Source organism: Rhinolophus ferrumequinum, chromosome 15 (genome assembly GCF_004115265.2).
Source record: "Rhinolophus ferrumequinum isolate MPI-CBG mRhiFer1 chromosome 15, mRhiFer1_v1.p, whole genome shotgun sequence".
In the NCBI taxonomy this organism is placed as follows: Eukaryota; Metazoa; Chordata; class Mammalia; order Chiroptera; family Rhinolophidae; genus Rhinolophus; species Rhinolophus ferrumequinum.
The window spans coordinates 43,037,232-43,061,124 of record NC_046298.1 but is presented as its reverse complement, the minus strand read 5'-3'; the positions used below and the strand labels follow the sequence as shown (position 1 = coordinate 43,061,124).

At 51.8% G+C, this 23,893-nt stretch overlaps 1 protein-coding gene across 1 annotated transcript in view; it reads right to left on the bottom strand.

Annotated features, from left to right (window-relative positions):
* ARHGAP35 (Rho GTPase activating protein 35) overlaps positions 1-23,893 on the bottom strand; it is a 120,102-nt gene that overhangs the window by 6,000 nt on the left and 90,209 nt on the right. The window contains exons 4-5 of the mRNA XM_033129666.1: positions 7,614-7,691; positions 5,879-6,010 (exon numbers count right to left, since the gene is read on the bottom strand). Of these exons, the coding sequence (XP_032985557.1) occupies positions 5,879-6,010; positions 7,614-7,691 (210 nt within the window). The remainder of the gene's footprint in view (positions 1-5,878; positions 6,011-7,613; positions 7,692-23,893) is intronic.

Genomic DNA, 23,893 nt, shown 5'->3' with positions numbered 1-23,893 from the left:
ATGAGTCATCTGAGGCCCCGAGAAGCTGCACCGCCTGAGTGGAGACCACTCTGCTTCCTGGGTCCTGGCTCCCCCTCCCTGAGTGGGCCTGGTCTGCCTTGGCTGGGAGAGTCAGCTGGGGCCAGTGGGGTGAAAATGGCCCAGAGCCCACTGAAGTCAGGTGGCCGAGACAGGTTTCTCTGAGTGTGGGAAGACATCCTGAGGCTACTTCCTGGAACTGACGGCTACCTCTAGGAATCCAGGGCTCAGAAACACCACAGCAGGGTTGTCCCATGAACAAGCTATCCCACAACTGAGGGTTGTGGAGGTGGGTAGACAGGGTCCGTTAAAAAATACGATGGTTCCTGCTCGGTTTGGAGGATGGGCTCCTTTGGGATGGTGGAAAACGCTGGACCCTATCCCCACAAATAAGCTGTGTACAAGTCTGCCTGTGATTCCTGGAGATTTGCGGACTCCCAAACCCATGTATTCTTTAGGAAGCCTGTAGCCTCCGAGTTAAGAACGTCTGCAGGAGGTGACGTGATCAGAAGGTCATAGTCTGGGGAAGTATGTGAGGAGCCCAGCTCAAGCTAGACTTGGAAGGACAGATGGACTGACACAGCCGGCAGCGGGGGAGGGGGGTTCAGGGAAGGGCCTGGCAGGGAGGAAGTGCCGTGCAGTGATCCAGAGCCCAAACCCAACACACGTGGTCCTGGGTATAATCCTGTCTCTGACATCAACCATGTGACCGTGGGGAAGTGACACATCTGAGTGTCAGTTTCCTTGCCTGTGAAAGGGGCTGATGACAGTACCTCCCAGACTCAGTGACGACACTGCGGGAAGTGAAGAGCTCAGGGCTGGATACAGAATGAGACCAGGAGGCTAGTCTGACTTTCAGGGACATAAGTGGAAGGGAAGGCTGCAAAGATGGGTAGAGACTGCTATCGAGAGTGTTCGCTGGCAGGCCAATGAACACGAAACTGGGCAAATTTTTTGACTTGATAAAAACAGTTTTGGTAACATTTGTCTAACATTTGTTAGAAAATGACTAAAAAAGCCACAGGAACTAATTATCTGGGGCCATTATCAGCTTCCTTTCTCTGAACCCAAGATTTATTTTAAGGGCTCAACCTCAAGGGCACATTTTGAGTTTCAAACCCTCTGGCCTTGAGTTTCAAAACACTTTTCCTGTTAAGTTTCAAGAAAAAAGTTTACTTAAAAAGAGTAAGCTTCTCTAGGAGGATGAGCGATTGTACTGAAGAATACGAGAGGCACGTGCATGGCTCTGCCTCAGTCAAATAATCGTGCCCCTTCCAGGTGTGAGCTCAGCACAGGTCCCCCCGTGCCCGCCCGGGGCCGGTGTCAGCATGACACAGACACAGCTGTGTTTGTTTTAATTACCAGCACCTTCACCTAGGAGCTGAGTCTCTCCCGCCCTCCTGGTTGGAGGCAGGAAATGGGGCTGGCAAGGCCATCGTCTGCCCGGGATGGCCCTCTCCTTCCTATCTGCTGAGCAACAAGAAGGGTTGCTTCCTCTCTCTTCCTTGGGGGGAAGGTGGGGCAGGATGGAGGTTACAGAGCCTGCCTTGATAGTAATTCATGGACGCCCCAAGAATGCCAGCCTCCCTCCTGACACAGTGAGGGGCCTGACAGGGGCCTAGGTGGCCACCTCCTCATGCTCCCTGTCCCTCTCCCACTAGCTGCGCGGTGCTGAGGAGCCTCCAGAGGAGCCTTTGTCGTGTGGCAGGAGGAGAAGGGAAGTCATCAGGAGAGCAACAGGAAGTCTCCCAGCGCAAAGCCTGGACCCCCATCTACCACACAGAAAACAAGGCCGATCTTGCCGACGTCCTTCTGACTCGACCTCGTTCACCTCCCGCAAGCGAGCGAACCCCCACCAGTGCCAAGGGACCGACTCCAGGCTCAAACTGGCAGCCTTGTCACGGTAGTCACAACACCAGGGATTTCCTTCCTCTGGAGATGCCGGAATGCTGGCGGGAAGATTTCACAGGCACTCTGTGCAGCCCTCACCACCACCCGGGTGAAGGTGGGGCTGAGTTTACCCCACATGCTGGCTGAGAAAACCCGCTCAAGAGGCGACGCCAAGGGCACAGGCTGGTGCGGGACAAGGTGGGGTGTCTCCCCGTTCAGCACACCTGCCTTCCACCAGGCTGCAGACTCCTTTCCAACTGTAATAATCCTCTTTGAAAGGGGTGGGGAGGGTCTTCACAGGGCTTGGGCCTCCCCAACTCACACACCATACTTCTGAAATTAGGCTCAGCCAGGAGGGGCATTTTCAGGCCAGTTGAACCAAAATGAAGTCTGGACACAGACCAGGCAATTTAGAACAATGATACCCCAAGAACTCAGGAGAAGGAAGATGGGACAGCCAGAGGTATACAGATAAACCAAGGCTGAAAGAAGTCAAAATACTGGCCCAAATTCACACAAATGGGTGCCAGGGACCCTAAACTCCACTCTGGTCCTGGCTGGACCACTCTGTTGCCATCTTTGGCACCCAGGATGCTAAGCTGGCTCCAGGCCTGGGTCTGTCGCCACCCAACTCGGTGCCTAGAGGAAACTCCGATGGCCTTTGACCACCTGGCATACCTGCAGCACCAGGAGAGGACAACACCCGCTCTGGGCCACACCCCTCGATGAGGCATGCAGGCGCGCCCAGTGTAATCCCCACCTCTCCCTCAGGTGGGAAATGACTCCAAGGCCAAGACCGCACTCTGGAAGATTCTGGCCGTCCTTCTCCTGGAGGCATGGCCTTGCAGTAACCTGCTCAGTGTCTCCTACCCCACCAGATGGAGGCAGGGCCTGTGCCCCGTCTCACATGGGGCCTGGCACGTGCTAGAAGGTGAGGAATACCCTCCGTGACCGTAAGCAGCTATCTGGACAAACAAGAGGAAGCAGGATCCCAGAATGTGCAACATCACAGGCAGCTGAGAACAAGAGGCCAGTGAGCAGCCAGGCAGGTTCGCCTGGTGCCGTGCAAGCCTGTCATTTACGATCTCTGGCCCTAAGGTCTCCTCTGTAAACGGGAGATGGTAGGTCAGCTGGCATCCTGACCATTTGGGTCACACACCCCTTGGACAATCTGATGCAAGTCGCTGGCCCTCTCTGTAGACTAAAATGTGCACGTGGAATTACAAGCAGTTATAGAGGCAACAACCTCTGGACCGAGACACAGCCAGCCCTAGGGCTCCTTCTGGCCCAAAAGACAGGGCACTGGGTGGAACGGAGGGATTCCACATAGGTCGTGGTAGGGCAGGGGGTGTTGTGAGAGGAAAAGATGTGGCGCAGGAATACCTGACAAAACTTTTTAGAGGCCAAGGTGACGTGTCAGGACGAGATGGAATGGGGAATTCAAAGCTCTTTTCTCTACCTCCTGAAATCCTGGGCCTACCTGAAGCCACAGCTCAGGTGCCACCTCTACCTTACTCCTTCCTCACTGTGTTTTCTGCATTTCTAGTCCAGCTTGCTTCACATTGTCTGGCAGATAGCTGCAGTGTGCACCCGGGGAGGGCAGGGTCACTGTCTCATCTCAGAACAGCCTGCCACTCCCTAGTGGTGTGTTGTTACTCATTTCTGAATCTCCCACACATCACCCTGAATGTGGTAGTAAGATAACTGGTGAATAATCACAAAAATCTCTATTTTCTGGGCACATTTTCAGCATCCTCAATATTGTGAAATTCTGGGTCTAACAAAGCAATTTGATAGGGACCTTGATATTTGTTGTGATGGGATGTGAAACCATTTCCAAGCCCTGAACACACAGACACAACAGCTCTTAGGTATTAAGTGGGAAGAGCTGGTCAAGTTGATGTTGCCATGGAAACCCAGCAAGGCCGGGAACAGCTACTTTTGGACCAGAGAATCTTTGTTCCATAATGTCCCTTCACAGACTTGGGCACTGCCTGGCTGGTGTGTCTGCTTCAGTTACCCAGCCCCTGACATACACAGTCCCACTCTTCACTCAGCTGCTTTGGCTGTGAGAGGTACCAAGTCAGGGAGATACATTCCCCAACACCAGGTTCAAGACAGGAGCCCCCCTGACTAGCTTGGGGCACAGGAAACACACAATGGCAAGAGGAAGGCGAAAATCTCCACCCTTCCCCAGGCTGCAGTAGCAGCAAGAAGCTCCCTTCCTCAGCACTGGAAGCTGTTGTAGGAAGGGCAGCTGATTCCCTATCAATAACACCTCCCTCTTCTGCCCCCCACCCCCCTCCAAAAACAAAAAGATGCCATGTCAGCAATTCCCGCAGAAACAATGGGATTTTGTTCGGCGTCATGACCCTACCAGCCTCTAGATGGCGCCAAGTCAAGACAAATGCTGACAGGAATCCCCCAGCTCCGAGCAAGCTGGGTACCAGCCCACTTCAGCTCTTCCTAACTTCCGCCCAGAGACGAGCCCAGGTGGAAAGAAAACTGGCTCTGGATGGAGATTTCCTACGCGTTTCACATCTGGAGACATGATTGATGCGAGGACCTCTATGTGACAGAATCAGAGCAGAAGCTGGCACCTGTCCCCACCCCTAACTCATCTGGAGAAACACTGACTTCCTGTCCTGAGCAGACGGGAAAGAAAGCCAGGCCACCTCGTGATAATCTACCACTATGTGTTTCTGCCCCATCCCTGGTGGGCTTGGATATGATTAGGAGCTGTGAACAATTTTAATCTGCTAAAACCGTTTGGATAAAATGTGGTAAAGGCGGCACCCAGGTGTGGAAACTAACATCATGGGAAACGCAGACCATGGAAGGGGACTGCAGGAGCCCTGCAGCCCAGGCAGCAGTCAAGTTTTGATGGGGGCACTTTCACAGCTCAGGGGTGGCTTCTGTCAGCACCGCTATTCCCTGAAGCCATTAAGAGTCCGTGACCCAGGACTTAAAGCCCTGCTGATTTGTGACCTCCCCCAAATGTCTGGTGAGTAAAATGTGCTTGCTCAAAACTCCCTCTTTTGAGTTGGGAGGTGACAAGACGAGACTAATGTCCTGGGGTCCAAGGAACACGGCTCCCTTTCCTTCTCCCCACCTCCTTGGTCGCGGGCAAAAACACTCCCTTCTGCAGTGGCAGAGCAACGGCTGCATCCGGGAGTCTTGGCCCACCAGAGGTGCCAACTTGGAAGGCAGCCTTTGGCTCAAAAAGGTAGAAAGTGCCACACATGAAAAGCTCCGAGAAGTCAGGCTGCCTTTGCAGCATTACACAAAGTCCAGGAAAGTCTGCCCCGTGGGAAGACTCCCAACCAGGCGGACCACTGCCTCCCGAGAGAGGCAGGCTAGGGCAGAAATAGCTGTTGGGGCAGGTGGGACAGCATGCAAAGGTGACCGTTAAAACCGGAAGTGCCAACTTGCTGCAGCCCCAAGTGCCATCTGGTCGGGGTCACTGTCGCTGTTCTCCTCCCTCCAGAGGCTGGCTTCCTCAGCAGCTGGCTGCCTGGCCCCACAGCACATGCTAACTTCCTTGTACAGCAGATGGGGGAAGAGGGGTGAACGAGAGGAGCGGAAAGGAAAGGAAATAGCTACCACGACACAGGTCTGTGGGGGCCTTGCCTGCAGACCTTCCCTGATGTCATTTCATAACAGGAGTAGGGACAGTGACGTAGGAAACTTAGGGTCAGGGAAGGTTACACTGTGCACAGGCAAAGCAGCAGGGATTAGAACGAGTCTGACATCCACGCGGGGCTCTTAACTCAAACGGAGTTTGGGGGAACCTTGCTATAACCCTTAGAGAAGCACCTCCGGCCTACAAAGTCCCTTTGGCGGCAGGCGTCCTGTTAGTGCCCTTTCCGAGTGTCCTTCAAGTGTCAGCTCCAGGCCCGAGTGTCGGCTCCCCGAGGGCAGCCCCCCTCCGTGAGCTCGCGGGGTGCGGGGCGGCGTTGCCAGTACTCACTGTGCGCCTCCACCAGATCGGTCTGCATGCTGTACGGGACCAGCGGGTCCGGCAGTTCTGAGAAAAAGCTCTTCATGGCACCAGCCACCGTGTTCACCGTGAAGTCTTTCTCGGCCAAGTCCAGGTTGTGGTCTGAAAGGAAGTGGGAGAGTGAGCCCAGACCAGTCTAAGCTGGGCAGGAGCAGAAGGCAAACCCAGTGCTTGGGGGGGAGGGCACGGGGAGGTGGTGAGAAAAACCGCGAGGACCATGGGACGCTCCCCAGGGCTGGCCTGGGGCCTGGGCAGGGACGTGAGACGATAACGGGCTGGACATGAGGGGGCGGCCCTGGGTGCAGCTAAGAAAAGGTTCTGAGCGCCACAGACAGAGGCCAACACCCAGCGCCTCCTTCCAAGGTCACCCTTGAGTACCCCTCATTCCATGCCATCCAGGTCCCCACGTCTGCTTGGATGTGTTGCTACCTTTTCTTTACATGCCTTCCCCTCAGGGAAGACAGGAAGAAGCTTTCCTGAAAGGCCGGCTCACTTTTCCCAGTGGGTTACAGACACGTTAGCAACCGTCTTGACTGCTGCACCCACGCTTGTCCCTCGTGGCGATAGGACAAATAGACTCACTTTTCTCCCTTGGGCCCCTCCCAGCTTATGAGGCCACTGACCTTCGTCTTATTCTTTGCAGACTTTATTGCATTCCTGATTAGTAAGTAATCACCTGCTGTTCCCATTTAGCAGGTTATAAACTGTGTTACAGATTCTTGCATAAAGAGCACACGCGCCTACCCTCATTCTGACCTCATGCTTCCTATCCCCGCAAGATTAACAGGTGTTTCCCTTCTCACGTGTGTCACCACCTCCCACTGCCACTTAGCAGGGACTGACTATGCTGCTGCAAAGTGCTATGGCCCTGGGTGCTCGGGCGGGGTGCCTGCTGCTGCTGGCTGCCCTGTCGCGCAGGCCAGCACGGGCTGCCTGGCTTCTGAGCCTGGCGTGGTCTCCTCAGGCCCAGCCATGTTCTGAGTCAGACCCCACTTTGATCCTCAGCTTACCTTCTTCTCCGGCCAGTGACATCCGAGAACTTTGATTGCTTTGGCTCACTTGCTTCTGGCACTGGGACGTCTCGTCCCACAGAGTGCTCAGTTCTAAGCCAGGTTAGGATGAAATAGGTTTGGCCTCTCAGAACTGACCTAGCTTAGGAGATGGGAGGGCCTGCCAAGAGTGAGTCTAACTCACGAGAGTTCAGCTTCGGGAGTCTGGATCCCAGACTCAGCTGACCACAGAATGTTCCCTCGCTTTCTGTCTCTTGTGCGGAACTTTGTGAAGAGGACACTCCTGAGGCCCTGGCAAAATAGGATTGTCTTCTCAAGTCAACTTTTGTACCATGTGCCTGCAATTACCCCGGCACGGCCCAGTCCCATGGAAGCAAGGCCCTTCGGCGGTGAATGAGGCACGTGCCAGGGTGACGTGGAACAGCGTCTGTGGGTGGCGGTGTGGGGGAGCAGCCGGCTGTTGCAGGCTTAGCAGAGTGATGCTTCCGTTTGCTAACAGGGCCCCCTCCTCATGGCAGTGTGACCATGGAGGCGAGCTACCTGGGGCCAAATGCTTTCTCTTTCTCAGTCACCGAGCCAGCACCTCTTGCTTTGGGGCTGTGTGTGGCAGGAACACCCCCAGACCCCCCACAGGGCCACACTGCAGCTCTCGAGGGGCTCCACTGGCAGCTGGGCTGTGGCGGCTGTGGCCTTACCTTGATCAAACTGTCTCTGCAGGCTCTCCATCTCTGACTTGTTCCCGCTGACCCGGTATATGCCTTCTGTGCTCAATCCTGAGGAGGAACAAGCAGGCGTCTTAGGAGCAGGAAGCGGGGGGCAGAGACTGAGGAAGACTGGACTCGAGGGGAGAAGGGGCTGTGCCCGAGGCGCCCACCCTGAGAGGGGAACGGGGCGAAGCGCTCTTGGCTCTCCTAGAAGCTTCAACCCACTTCCCCCCATATTCTTTTTCACTTAAAAATTTTAAAATACTTATTTTTTGTAAAAATTAAAATAATATAGAAGTACATCGACCGTAGACAACTTTGATGTATACGCTTGCATTTTAATTTTTTAACAAAGTGGAGATAATACTATGTTTTAACTCACCCTTTCCACTTACAAAGTATGTTGTGAACTTACTCTAATCATTAAATATTCTTACTCTGTTACAACATGATTTTAAAGACATCAAAGTATATAGTAACTTTAAAAATAGTCCTATTGTTAATCATTTAGGTCTTCCCTATTAGAGATAACCCACAATTATGTTTCTTGGCTCGCTGGTGAGTTTAACAGATTCCCGGCAGAGTGTATTTCTGACTTTGCCGAATTTCCTATTCACATTGTTGTTCACTTTCTTGTAGGAGTGGATCTCATTTTGTACTTGAAAGGTTTTAAAATATTAAGGAATTAACTATGTTAATATGCTATAAATGTTTATATTTTTTTTCCCTTTTTCTTATCTGCCTTCTACTTTGGTGTATTAAATTTTTTTAAGTACATAATTCAAAATTTTTAGGTTTTTAACACCATTTTCTTTATGATGTTTTCCTTTCTTTTTATGCCTAGAACAAATTTTCCTGTTCATAGATCAGATATTCTCTGTTTCTTCCTTCTTGTTAGTTTAAGTTCTTTTTCTTCTTTCTTTCTTTTCTTTTTTTTTTTACATTTAACACTGCGATCTTTCTGGAACTTACTTGGTGCACCGTGTTAGGTAAGGGAAAAAAACCGGTACAAAAAATTCAATGAAATCATATAGAAGAATATGAAGTAGCAAGTAAGAGACTGACTTTCCCACCCTCCCCCCTTGGCAGAGGAAGCACTGTCCAGCGTGGAGCGGATTCTAAGCACTGTCCACCGACTTCATTTCCCCCTCTCAGGGAAGGAAAGTCCATTGTTGTCCCCCTTAGATCACCGTCTAAAGGACAATGAAGTCACTGTGAAAACCAAGATGGGATCTCATGGCCAAAGCAGCCCTGGTACTTTCTGAAGACCGTGGTTTGGAGCAGCCCTGGCTGGCCCAAAGGGTGCCGACGGAGCGCCCTGGAGCCACCACAGGACAGCAGAAGGCGTGTGGGCAGCCCAGAGGCCCGCAGTCAATTAGCAGGCTCCTGAGAGCCAAGTGTCTCCACGTCCGTTCTCACTGTAATTGCCGCCTCTGGAGAGGCGCCCATCAGGCGAGATAAAAGCAGTCAGCCTGCCTGTTTCTGGGGCCCCCGATTAGTGGCAGGTGAACTTTGAAGAATATTGAAACAAAACTCATCAATTCCCTGGCTTAAAAGCTGTTAATTGCATACAGGCCTTTCACCCCAGAGAAAAGGGGGTTAATGGACTGGCCCGAAGAATACCCTATCGTGCAATGTCTAGTTACAAAGGAGCTGCCATCACTGCACTCGGTGAAAGAAATGCTCACACTTCCCCAACCTGAAGCCCTGGATGCAGCCCTGCTCAGGGTGACCTTTCCCACAACACATGGTCACCTGCCGTGCACTGAGCAAGGTGCTTTCCCACATCCGTCCACCGCTCACTCATTTATTAAAGGATGACGATGCCGAGGGCGCCTATGGTAGGAGCTACTGGACGGAGAGAATACAGATGAGAAAAGTGAGGTTCAGACATCCTGAGCCCAAATCGCACAGCAGGTAAGAGGTGGAGCGGCCTAAGTCCAGGGCCTGCCCCATCCTTCTGTCTCCACACTGTTCCAGAAGGTGCTTGACATTTATCCACCATGCTGGGTCCAGACCAGTCTTTCGCCCCAGATGAAGTATCACACTTGAGTGCAGTCCACTGGCTCTCAGCAGCTTTTGAGATGGTACATCCCCTACTGCTGTCAACCCCAAAGGTCAGAGGTCACAGATGGACCTCTTCACCACCCCTAGTTAGTAATTTTACAATGGTCTCTTTTCTCAGTGATTTTTCTAAACATGTTTAAACTTTCTACCTATTTCACATCTCAGGGAACACATATCAATCACATGCTTACACATGAACTCATCCACATTTGGGCAAGCCCTGGATATGTGTCAGCAGGCTCAAGTTTTCACACCACAGGCTGAAACAAGGACTACTTTCTAGTCCCCTTCCCTTTACCCATCAGTGCTCTCTATGCAAAGAGAGCAGTGGTACAGATGGCAGGAGCTTTGAGTCCGTGACAATGGAGTGTGCCCCGTTCCCGAGCCCAGTGTGGAGGACCTGACAGCCTCGGCCCATTCCATCACCTTCTGGCAACCCTGACCTTCAGCTGGGACAGAGGGGTCCTCTGCACTGTCTCCTAAGACCACCACGCAGGGCAGGAAACAAAGTGCAAACAATCTGTCTGGAAATCATCAGGGGTGTGGGCCTGCTGAACCCCGCTAGACGCATGATCACAAAAAGGGAAGCATCTGAAAGTGCAAAGCCAGCTCCAATTAATCATCAACTTAGTATTTCCTGTAATCTGCATGCATGTTTATTTTACGAAATCCCATTTTAAAATAGCAATACTGACCTACACAACACCATGGCATAAATTAGGAAAGGTATCATTTGCTTAGCCAGTACAATTTCTCACAACTACTAATTAGACATCAATTAAATAAAAACAAAAAGCTTAGAGCAGACTGCAAACTCCAGGAAGGTTGTTAGTGAAACAGAAGGTTAGTGACATGGGGGAGGACACGGGTGAGAACTAGGACGCCCGGCAGCATGGGCATCTTGCCAAGGAGCCCAAGACCAGAGCAGGAAAAGGGCTGGGGTCCTGCAGGCAGAGACGCTGGATTCCGAGGGACCCACTGACCTACACAGAAACACGCCACGGTGACGGGCTCACACCAGCCAGCAGAAAACAGAGTCCTTACCAACAGTGCCCCCAAGCACTATGTCCATTCCATACCCACAAGCCCACTTGGAAAAGCTTCAACCGTCAACTCTGAGGCATCTCTACACTCCAGAAATCGCCAAAGACCCACTCATGCAGTCTCAATGACAGGCCTTTTTTCTTTCTTTTGTTAAAAAAACCCTACTGGTTTCAAATATATACTATGTTTTATGTTTAAGTGAATCTTTCGGAATAGAACAAGAGAAAGTTCAGAATGGCCAAGGTCACCATCTTCAAGTAGCTGAACAACTGCCATGTAGAACAGTCTCATTTCAATGGCCCAAGAGAACACAGAGAGCTCTAACTACCAAGAATGGAAATTACAGGAAGGCAGATATTCTCTCAATATATAAAATAACTATGTATCATCACAGCTGTCATTCACTGGAATGGGCCAGAGCTTTTGAATGACCTCCTCATGGGATAGCCACCTGTCTGGGATGCTGTTTAAAGAGAAACACCTGGTCTAGGAAGATAGCTAAGAACAACGATAAACCATTTACTGAATGCTTACTATGTGTGAGGCATGTAATACTAAGTGCCTACCAGACATTTTATATTCGCTCTCACCATATCCCCTTCAGAGAGGTTACTATGAACCCCATTTTGGAGACAGAAATGTAGAGGCTAATGGGTCAAGTAATACGCACAAGGTCAGAGAGCGAGTGGGCTGTGATCTGAACCCCATTTGAGCCTAGAGCCTCTGTTCTTTTACTTCTATGTTCTCAAAATCCCGCATGCATCCGAATCACCTAGAAAGCTTGTTATAATAGAGGTTCCAGAGCTCCACCTGTAGTTTCTGTCTGTCTGGAGCTGAGCCCAAAAACCTGCATTTCTGACACTTCCTGGGGGATACGGCTGGTCAGGGAACCACACTTTGAGAACTGCCACTCTACAAGATGGCCCAGGCCTCTAACTAAGGTCTCTTTGACTCCTGACTTCTGAATTCTACCAATTCTTGACTCCTGAATTCTACTGTTCAATAAAATTGGGGGCGGGGGGCAATATACAAAGAAAAATAGATACCAAATACTTTAGGAACAAAGCATTTACAAAAAGTGTTAAAATTTCTATCTTTTTAACGTAAGCCATCCCTGATGCATTATTGAAACTTTTAACCATGGCCAGGTATGACTTTATAAAAATGTTCAAAAACAGTAAAGAGAAAAGCAAAGAAGCCTTATTCTTTCTTTCAGTAAATACTGACTGAGCATCCACATGGCAGATAAGTCCCTTTCCAGAGCCTTTCAGGTGTGGCTTTCCTCAAAACTATTTTGGTGACAGAAAATGGCTAGATGGCTCCCCAATGCCAGCCACGAGGCATTCCCCACGTGCTAAGACTTCCCCGTCAGAGTGGCTGTTGCTGACTCTGGCTCCTGAGATTCCCGAAGCGCTTGGCACACTAGGGGCATTAGGAAACTAGACGGGTGACCCACAGGAGTTTGGAAACCAAGGGAGGGAATCACCTCTTGCCCTGGTTTATGTGTCTGGTTTTCTGAAATGTCCAAACAAGTTCTTGTTCCTAGATCCCAAGCACTGCATGGCTCGGCACCAGTGCTCTTGGCCAGGAGTCTTTCTGCAGCCGGCGCGGGGCCAGGCTTCGCCTCTGCTCAGTCACACCAGGACTCAGTTCCTCCTAAGTCTCCTTTCTAGCAACAAATCAGTACTTCCTTCAAGACCAACTCTGACTTGTTTGTTTTTTTACTTTCTATATTTAGATATAAAAACTCAGCACTTTAGTCCTGTAATTGGTGCTGCCAGTGCTTTAAAGTGCTCAACACGAAAAATGTCTTAACCACTAAACAACTTTTGTCAACTTTTCTGGAGGCTGAGGCATCTCATAGGCCATTCTCCTCTTTTTCACGTGTCCAAGAAATCTCAGGCAGGCTAAGTTTCAAGGCCAGAGGGGTGCTGAGAACTCAGGGAGAGAAGGAAACTCCCTCGAGCATAAAATCCAAATTGTCTCCAAGAGGACTGACCTCTGGGGGAAGAAGAGTAAAAAGCCCTCCCTTTGGGTCAAACACCAGCAGTATATACACAGTATCTCCTTTTGAGGACCACACTGGAGCACCCCCACCTCAATGGCCGATGAAAGGGTGAGGGAGCAGTAGAGCGCTTAGGTCAAAGCAGAAGCTACTTGCTGGCTGTAAGACCCTGGGCAACTGTGCCTCCATTTCCCTCTCTGACAACAGACAACAGTCCTCACTCGCAGCCTGGTGGCAGCATTTAGGAGATCTTAGCACAGGGCTAAGGGAGGAGCTATTATCCTAATGATCGAAGTAGAAAGCAAGCTGGCAAGTGGCGTTTTGTTGTCAGGGAGGCAAGGGTTCGAATCCTGACTCTAACGTCTGGCTCATCTGACTATATAATAGATTAACACATACCTGCTTAGACTGCTGCAGGGAAGAAATGAGATAACCTAGGCAAAGCCCACAGTGTAACCCCTCCCATTTCTTTTTCTTTTCTCTATATACTCTTAGCAAGCCTCAACAGCAGCGCCTGCCTGAGGGCTCAGCCAAAGTAAGCCAGTATGCAGAAAAATATTTCAAAACATGCATGGGTTTTGACACCAAAGTGACCTCAATTCTGATCTGGCTCTGTCTTATAGCTGGCTGGGAGACTGGGGACAAATCACTCCACCTCTCAGAGCCTTGGGGGTCCTCATCAAACATGGGGTTGTCTATTAGTGACAGTCGAAATGTTGTGAATGCTGAGATTACACATGGCAAATGAATATAAATGGCTGGCACACGGATATAATAAAATAACAATGTTAATTTTGCTGAGGGCTTACTACATGCCAGGCACTTTTCTAAGCTCTTCACTACAATTTTCATAGTGAATCCACCCAATAATTCCTTGATGTAAATATTGTTTTTATTTCCTTTTTACAGACAGCAGATGGAGGCTCAGAGAGGCTAAGATATTTGCTCAAGGCCACAGAGCTGGGTAAGTGGTGGGGTTAGGATCTGAACTGGCTTACTCAAGGCACCGTCTCAACGATTGTGCACTGAAATGTTATGCTACCAGCACCCTGTTCCCCTCGCCCTTAAGTACTGTATGGAGGGTACATCCTATAAATGACAGATTCATTCGGCGTTATCAGGATTTTCCATTCCTTCCTTGTTTAATCATATGCATTCATCTCTTCATTCACATCCCACTCAGTGTTCTCATCTGTCAATTGGAGGACTGAGTAGAAAGAGCCAGAGGGAAAATGCGGCCTCCTCTCCATACAGAAAGCAGCCAATGGAAAGTGTCTTGGCTTTATTCCTATGATGAAGTTCTACTATTGATAACATTGCTGAGTCCTCACCAGATCTCCCTGCTGCCTTCCTGTTTTGGATGTGCCTGGAATGATTTTCTAGCTCTTCTGTTACTTGAACACTAGGGTCACTTTGGCCCCTCCAGTGCCCCTTTGTTAGCTGTCTTCCCTCGGTAATTCCCTCGTCAATCAAGATCTGTTTCTGGCGATGCCAGCCCTCCTTTCTCTTCATGACAGAATGCCACTAACACTCTATTATAACTGCTTGACCGGGTGTTAGCCCCACAACTAGGCACTGCGGCTTTATAAATGTCCAAAGCCATTGTACGTACACAGATCCATGTCATGAATTTCAAGGCTGAGGACAAAGGGAGAGAAGATAAGTGGAGGTGAAGAGATGAAAATACCACACCAGGTCTGGGCATCATATGGCTCCAGCATCTGGCCGATCCTTTATAAGCTACCCATGTATTTACAGTCATTAACAGTGAAAGAGCTTCCGGACCCTGCTGAGCCAAACAAGGGGCTCTGTTTTCTACCCTGACTTCCAAGAAAATGCACACCCCAATAGATATGTTTCAGAAGGCACACCGATAAAGTGAACTTGCTGCCAGCTTCGAGCTGACGCTGCCCTTTCTGGTGACCCAGGACCAGGAGGAGGGCAGAGGACCAGGAGGAGGGCAGAGGAGCCATGACTGAGGTGCGTAGGATGCACACTGCAGCAGCCACAGATGTTCAGGCCGGGAGCGGCTGGGGGGCCCTCCTGCCAAAGGCACGAGCGTCCTTTGGGCTCTGAGTGTGACTTGGCCAGCATAAGCCCAGGGGTGGCAGTGTCACTCTGAGGCAGAGTTGGTGCCACCACAGCGAGGGGTCTCACTGGCTAAACAAAGAGCTACCAACAAAGACACAGCCCCAACTAGCATAGGTCCAATGTCACCGCCCCGTGCACCCTCATGCAGTCAACGCCAACTCCCCTTTCACAGCAGGCCCGGGGAGAAGAGCTCCCTGAGGTCACGGGCAGATTCCTCCCAAGCGTTCATGAGGGCAGAGGTTCACTTCTTTCCGGTTCCTGATACCCAACGAACCATGAAAGGAGCGACGGTGTCACCAATGACAGCCCAGTGTCCTTCCTGTCCTGGCCTTTCTTCCCTCACTAAGAAAGAGCATTATTCGTAGGTTAGAAGCTTATAATCCCCTGGCAGAAAAGCTGACTGTGGTCCCCACTGGCCTGTCATCCTTCCACGCGGCCTCTAGGATAAACACACACTTCTCACCTGCTGCCTGCTGCCCTCCCCAGCCACTTCACTCCAATCGCGGGGCCTGCCTCACGGCTCCCCTACAGGTTGTTCCTTCTACCTTTACCTCCATCTCTCGGTTGGCTAAACACTGCTTCCTCGGGAGGTCTCCCCGGACTCCCAGATCTAAATGACGTCTGTTATGACAACAATAACTGCTTACATTTATGCAGTGCTTATACTGTGCGCCAGGTGCGGCGATAAGCATTCTGCGTGCATTATCGCAGCAGACCCTCACGACCACCTGCTGTGCTGTGCACCACCATGATATCATTCCTATTTTATAGCGGAAGGAACAGAGCCACATGGCAAGCAAATGGCAGGCCCAGTATCCAAACCCAGGCAGTCTGACTCCAGGGCTGTGTTTCATCACCGTACTCCATACGTGTCCTACACAGCACTGGGCAAAATTTGAGTCACCGTACAGCTGTATGATTATCTGCTGGATGCTGGTCCGCCAGGAGACCACAGAGCAGGCGGTGTTTTTCGATCACCCTTCTATGTACCTAGACTTGGCACAGTAACTTGTACCTGGAGGAGCCACCCATGGACCACCCACGCAGAGGAGGGAAGGAGGACTACATGCCTGAAAATAGAAGTACAGGTTCTCTGGTTGAAGAGGGGAAGTGGACTGAAGGAGTCTGTCCTCAACCAGTCTCATGTCTCAAGGCAACTAGCAGGCATTCTGGCCCACGCACCACATGTAGGAAGGAGAAAGCCTCAGGTTTGGCTGGCACAGCAAAGGGGTGTCACCAACAAGTGTACCCAAGTCCCACCTTCCTTTAGGTACTGGTTGAGGGTCTGCTTTTCCTGCCCCCACGACTCCCTAGTGAAGTCACGGGGACTTTGTAATTCATTATCTCACCAGGGTAAGTCATTTGCTCTCCTGATCTGGGCTGTTTACTTGTACAGGGCAGGGCCATGGTTTGGCTTTGGCTGGGATGCCCCACAAAAGGGCTGCACCCCTTCCCAGAAACTGGACACACACACACACACACACACACACACACACACACACACACACACACACGCCACAGGTGCTGCCCCAGGTAAGAATTTGATGGCACAGGTGAACCACCTCCGTGAAGGCCCAGAGGAGGGCCTGCAGCTGAGAGTGGGTACTGCCCTCTGGGCCACTCTTCCCAGACGGCCTGCCATCCTGCCTGTGGGGCAGGCAGTCTCCTCTGCTCTCAGCTGGCCCAGGCAGAGCAGCCTGTCTAAGCTTCCGGCTGTGGACAGGGAAAGTAACAGCCAGGCCAGGCAGCCTGTCGGAACCGACTCAGGGATTTGGGCTCCCACCCAGACTATTTCTGTCTTGGCTGGAAGGGCAGGATTACTATGTGGAACAAGCTCTCCTTCTCTTTGGCTGCTAGGCTCTCCAGGCAGCCTGCCAGACCCTGCTGTCCCGATCAGGGCACTGGGTCGTGAGGAAGTCCGCTAGCAGTGCCGAGTCACAAGCTCCACGAACTCCGCTTATCTGAAGACGCAAAAGCGCAGCTGCCTGCCTGCTGTTATGGCAGGCGGGCATTTTGGGAAGGCAGGGGACTTGTATTTAACTTACAGTAAGCAGAAAATGGGAGGGTGGTGAGAAATGGGTATGTGGGAGGTAGGCAAAAAAAGTAAAGAAAGCTTTGTTTTAAAACTATTTGGATAATGGGAGAGCAACTCGCTAACAAACCTAGAATTACAGGGGAGGGAGAGATTAAGTAACAGAACCCCCATAAAAATCACAGCGTATGAAACCACACACCTCATATTTTAGCACTTTGTCATCAATTCAAAGCAGTATAAATATGGCAATTACTCACATAGAGCCTGTTGGTGTATTCAAGCTGTAACTGCACCTATTAAACTGTTACAGTGATAGATGGGAGTATGTATCCTGAAATTAGCTGCCTTCTCTGAAAGACAGAATTACAGAGATCTAAGCTGGCCCGGAGAAATGACTGCTGATTTAACAGCTCCGGTCCCGCCAAATCTCCTACACAACAGCTCTAGAAAGTGGCTACGATGACTGTGGATGGAAATACGGACTCTTTTTAAGGATAGCTGCTCCCCAAGTGGGAAGGAACTTGGTAACCTTTTTTTGTTTGTTTTTAAGTTAATAACCTTTTTAATGTGCTTCTAGTTTACTTCTATCCCTGGGTATAATGGTAAACTTCTGAATCCAGTTCAGTTGGATGCTATAAAGCTCACAGCGTCACAGAAGAAAGGGCTAGAATGTGGGCCCTTTCCACTGTGATGGGCTGTTAAGTGGCCTCTGCCCAAAGGACTCCATGATTTGTTTCCTCTTTTAAAAGGGATTAGTGCTAGTTGGAGATTAATACCGTCCTCCAAATCATGGGAGATTAGCTAATAAAGCTAATAAAGTGTATACGGAGTTCTGGGAAGCTCAGGCCTCTCCCCGCACTGACCAGAGGCACGCGGGCCCAGGGCTGGGCTCCTCCCAGCCTCGAGGACTTGGCCCCCTTCAGCCCTGGGTGCCTTCCGAGGGGCAGAGGAGCCACTAAGTCTTACGCTTAGGAGCCTGTGGAAAGGACAGGGGCAACGTGACGTAATAGGAAATACACATTTGGTCTTCGTCCCCAGTTCCTGGCACAGAGCTCCTATAACCCTGGGAATTTCCTGAATGACGGGGCGTCTTCTGTTATTCATAGAAGCCCCTTCCAACCATACCTGAGTTTGTGTTAATGAGGTAACTATTGGGGGCCCCTAGAGAGCTCCAGGATGGGGCTGGTCACCAGAAAAGACTAAGCCTTGATGAAAGGGTTGGCGCTTTCAGCCCCACACAACTTCCAGGGAGGAAAGAGGGGCTGGAGGTTGAGTTCAATCACCAATGGTCAATGATTTAACCAACCACACCTGTGTCCCGGCACCTCTATACAAACCGTACTCAACAGGGTGTGGAGAGCTTCCGGCTGGGTGAACACATCGGGGAGCTGGCACGGCATGGAAGCTCTGCGCCCCTACCCTGCCTGCCCCACGCGTCTCTTCAGGATTGGATCCTGTACAATAAACCGTAAGAGTAAGTATAGCATTTTCCTGAGTTCTATGAGTTTTTCTAGCAAATTACTGAATCTGGGGAAGGTGTGGGAACCCCTTTGTGGCCAAGTCAGACAGAAATATGGGGGACGCCATATTTGCAACTGGTGTCTGAAATAAGGGCAGCCTTGTGGGGCTGAGACCTTAAACCTGTGAAGTCTGATGCTGACTTCTGGTAGTGTCAGGATTGTCACAGGACACGTACTTGGTGTCAGAGCAAAAGTGGTGTTGGAAAAGAACCCGCACATTTGGTGTCAGGAAGAACCCCTCATGCGGTTAGAGAAGGAAGGATGTTTGGTGTGGGGGCAGAGTCCAGTGTTAGCTGGCCTGGCCCCACTGCTCCCTGACGTGCCAGGGCAGCACCTGATCTGTCTTCTTCAGACCTTCAATTACCCCAGTGAAGGGAGGCTGTGGGGACAGAGTCCCAGAGGGCAGTTTGCAGGCTCTCGGCCTCATGTGGAAGGTGCTGGCTCGGTAGTAGATGGTCATCAAGTGTTACCGGTGAGCCATTAGCTACTAATATAACTGCTGTGGCTACGCTAGGGGGTTGGTTGGTTGGCAGAAAAATGGATTGCAGATTGTGCAGCTCCTGCTTCCTGTGTCCCCAACCCAGCCGCCAGCGAGAATATAGCGGTGTGACTTCCCTATCTATGGCTCTGGCTCTGTGGGTGTTCCTTTTTGGCCTCACCATGTCTTGCGTTCTTGTGCGGGGAGCAGGACCAGAGACCCCGCATGGCACATGGTGCAGTGAGCAGGGTATGGTGCTGGCCAAAACGCTCCGAAGAATGGTGGAGCAGTTTATGCGTATGAAAACTCAGTCTCGGGAAGTCTGTGAGGAGCGGTGCCAGGAGCAGGAAACGCAATCTGCCTGGGAGAAATGTGACCCCTGGGTGAATTGGTGGTCCTCTCAAGCCTCTGGATGGCACGCCACCCTATTGGCCAAAGCGAGCGTCGTCTTCCTTTTGTTGGTCTGCTGCTGCCGTGGGCATCTGACACCGAGGCCTCTACCCATTTGGACACCTGGCACGGTGAGCAAGATTCCGGCCAACTAGGAATGGCGTCTGACTGAGCAGGAGGACATGTGGCCCCCACACAGTGTGTGGTGCCCGGTAGCCACTGTTCTCAGGAGTTGGGCCCCCGAGGAGGGGTGGGAGGACATGGACGGCTCTCCGGCCAGCATGGAGAGGGCCCTGCAGGCTCTGGCTGAGCGGTTGCCAGAGGAGGCGAAGGCTACAGCCGGCCGCGTGAGCAGATGTTTCTCCTGGATGTTCCTCACCGCCTTGCGACATACCTCGGAGGAAGCGCTTGCTGGAATAGCCCACGTGCGGGAGCCCCGGGGGCAGGTGTTGGAAGTTCTGGTCTGCCCATTAGAGGAGGAGCCCCACAGTGAAGACTCTGAGGCAGAGGCAGACCACGGGAGTGGAGACAATGTAGCTCCCAACCCCCACGCCCAGCTCATCAAAAGGTGAAGCATGAACAGCCTTTGGGCCCCCGGGGGGCGTTGCTGCCGGCAACCCAGCTGTGACTGTGTTCACAACCTACACCCCTTACACTCTCACTGAGTTGCAGGAGCTGGGGAGGCGGTGCCAACAGTGTCCTCGACAGCCAGTCTCGGCTTGGCTACTATGTTTATGGGATGAGGGAGCAGACAACATTCTCTGCTCCCCAGGCGAGATCGAAAAGCTAGCCTCCGTGGCAGTGCATCCGTCCCTGTGACAAAGGTTACAGAATTGCCATAGGTTGGCCCACGACCAGGGCAACCACACGCTAATGGAGTGTGGTACGCACCGCTGCGGTACGCACAGTATGGGGACAGGCTGGCGAGCTGCCAGACACTGTGAGTAAATGGCAATCGTATACTGAACTTACTCAAATCATCCCTAATGTTCAACCCTAATATGCGGGAGCTGGATGACGAGCGTTTTACAGCCAGCATGAGAGATCTGGTTTTGGATACTGCCCCTGCAAGTGCTTTTGGATCCTTGGTTGCCATTCTTACGCCCTACGTGGGGTGGCGGATCCATGAAGTTACCACCACCATGGCCACCCTATGGGATGTTGAAAGCCAGCAGCAAAGTAACTTAAGACAGGAGGTCCGAGAAGTTAAGACCTGGAAGCCCAAATCAAGGTAGGGGGCGATGTCGTGGGCCTCAGAGAGTAACACGCGCACAGATGTGGCGTGATCTCGTGGCAGCAGGCGTCGATCAGGAAAAAATAGACGGACAACCCAATGTACTCTTGTTGGAACTTTGTGAACAGTTGCGCCCAGAGTAGCAATTCCAGCGAAGCCCAAAGGAGAAGTCTGGGAAAGCGCGACCCGTGTCCCTCCAGGACTTCATGTGGCTGCTTGAGGCCGACTCCTTTCAGCTTGATTGGGGTGGGAGGGGGCAAGGTACCCGGTCAGAGGGGACGAACGGGGACCGGAGGCCCCACGTGGAACTGTCCATACATTGGTCCCCTTCTAATGTGCAGAGGGTTTTGGCCCTAGTTGACACTGGCGCAGACTGCAGTCTCATTTATGGGAACCCAGAACTGTTCCCCAGACCAACAATCTGCATCGATGGCTACGGGGGAAAGACTGTGACTGTGAAAGCTGTTTCCTTACAACTGGGTATAGGAAGGCTTCCCCCTCGTACCTACAAGGTGTATGTCTCCCCTGTTCCGGAGTATATTCTAGGGGTGGACGTGTTACATGGCCTCAGCTTACAGACATCGGTAGGAGAGTTCCGTCTCCGGATGCGGGTGGTGAAAGCGGTGACACGCGGGCATGCTCACCACCCTCCTCAAGTGTTGCCACAGCCCCGGTGCGTGGTTACAGTGCGACAGTACCGCCTGCCAGGAGGGCAGGAGATTGGTCGTACAATATTGGAATTGGAGAAGGCACATATTGTGAGGCCAACGCACAGTCCCTTTAACTTTCCAGTATGGCCGGTCAAGAAGCCAGATGGGACCTGGAGAATGACTGTGGATTATAGGGAGTTAAATAAGGTGACGCCACCTTTGCACGCGGCAGTACCTTCAATACACGATTCGATGGATCGTCTGACTGCCCGCCTGGGGACGTATCACTATGTAGTGGACTTGGTCAATGCTTTTTTCTCCATTGACATTGCACCCGAGTGTCAAGAGCAGTTTGCTTTTACTTGGGACGAGCGGCAGTGGACTTTTCAAGTCCTTCCGCAAGGATACTTGCACAGCCCCACTATCTGCCACGGGCTCGTGGCCCAGGATTTGGCACAGTGGGATCGCCCGTACTCTGTGGCCTTGTTTCATTATGTTGATGATATTTTACTAACATCTGATTCTCTTTCAGATTTAGATCAAGCAGCTCCCTCTCTTCTCCGCCACCTGAAGTCACGCGCTGGGCGGTGAATGAGGAAAAGGTCCAAGACCCTGGCTTATCCGTCAAGTGTTTGGGTGTTGTGTGGTCGGGTAAGACAAAGGTCATACCTGAGGCGATTACTGACAAAATACAAGCCTTTCCCCGGCCGACCAAGGTCTCCCAACTGCAGATGTATTTGGGTCTGCTAGGATATTGGTGGGCGTTTGTACCCCATTTAGTACAAATGCCAAGGCCCTTGTATAACATGATAAAAAAGGGGCCTCATGGGATTGGACAGAGGGTACAGAGCAAGAGTTTGTTGCCACATAACAGGCAGTGCAGCAGGCACAGGCTCTGCAAGTAGTGGACCCTGGCTGCCCGTTTGAACTTGACGTTCACGTAATGCAAGAGGGGTACAGTTGGGGCCTTTGGCAACGGCAGGAACGTCTCTGGTCGCCAGTGGGATTTTGGTCCCAACTGTGGAGAGGAGAGGAAGTCCGCTACTCTCTAATAGAGAAACAGCTGGCCGCTGTGTACGCAGCCCTAGTGGCCACAGAAGCCATCACAGGAACGGCACGGGTGTTGGTTTGCACAACCCATCCCATCCAGGGGTGGGTCCGTATGTGGACCCAGAGACCCAAAATGGGGGTGGCACAGACCACCACCCTCGCCAAGTGGGGTGCCTACTTGGAGCAACGTAGCACCCTTAGTTCAAGCCCTTTGAGCACAGAGCTACAACAGGTCCTGGGGCCTGTGGAGCCTGTAGCCCAGGCTGAGCCAAGCACTCTGCCTAGCGGGGAGGACTTGGAGCCGTTGCCCTACAAAGAAGGACAGCCCCCAGTACCTGAGGATGCCTGGTTCACCGATGGTTCTAGCCGGGGAGTTGCAGCCATTTGGACGGCTATTGGTGTGCAGCCCAAAACAGACACCATTTGGTTTGATACTGGGACGGGCCAGAGTAGCCAGTGGGCTGAGCTACGGGCTGTGTGGATGAGAATCAGCCTCGAGCCCGGGGCCCCTGGTTATTTGTACTGACAGCTGGACGGTGTTCCGGGGCCTAATGCTGTGGCTCCCTACGTGGAAACACCAAAACTGGTTGGTAGGACACCATCCACTGTGGGGTCAAGCCATGTGGCAGGACCTCTGGGACCTAGGGCAGAGAAAGGAGGTGACCCTAATGCATGTCACAGGTCACTCCCCCTTAGTGTCCCCACGTAATGATGAAGCAGATGCCCTAGCATGGGTCTGATGGTTAGAACGGACCCTTGCCATTGGCTGCATAGGAAATTGCAGCACGCTGGAAGCCGAACCATGTGGCAGGTGAGCAGACGCTGGGGTCTGCCTTTGAAATGGCAGGAGATAGCAGATGCCTGCTGTGACTGTGCCATCTGTGCCCAGGACAACCCCCAAAGGGGGACGCTCCCCTGGGAGACACAGCAGATTACGCGAGGGAGGGTGCCCCTCACTCACTGGCAAGTGGATTATATTGGACCCCTGCCTAAGGCCCGCAATGCGATATACACGTTTACAGCAGTGGACACTGCTGCGGGGTTGATGTTTGCTTGGCCGTGTCCGGCTGCGGATCAGCGGCATACAGTGGTTGCTCTTACACGGCTGTGCGCCCTCTATGGGCACCGCGAAGTCACTGAAAGTGACAGGAGTACCCATTTTACAGGGCAAGAAGTGCAGCGCTGGGCTGCCAGGATGGACGTACAGTGGTTGTTTCATACCCCGTATAACCCACAAGCAGCTGGCATGATTGAACGCTACAATGGCCTTTTGAAGTAAGGTCTCCGGGTGTCAAAACACCCTCCCACGATGCGTGACTGGGCCTCACGTCTATGGGACGTCCTGAGAGTCCTGAATGAGAGACCACGCAAGGGAGGGCCCACACCAGTAGAAGCTCTGCTACATCGAACGGCCGCTCCCATTCAATTACAGGTACCACAAGTGAGACTCTGTTAAAGCCAGGCTACCGCAGAAATGGAAACATTTTGCTGCCAGCACCCACATGCTTGAAAGCAGGGGAACGACAGCAATGGACTTGGCCCTGGCGGGTCAAAAGCCCCCACTGTCGGTGGTTGGGCCTGATAGCCCCATAGGGGGCTGGTTTGACCCATAATTTGCAAGTGACACCAGGGGTGATGGCCGAGTGGCTACCTCAAGTGACTGTGGTATATGGAGGTCCTGATGGTGGGATGATTTTGTGGGGAACC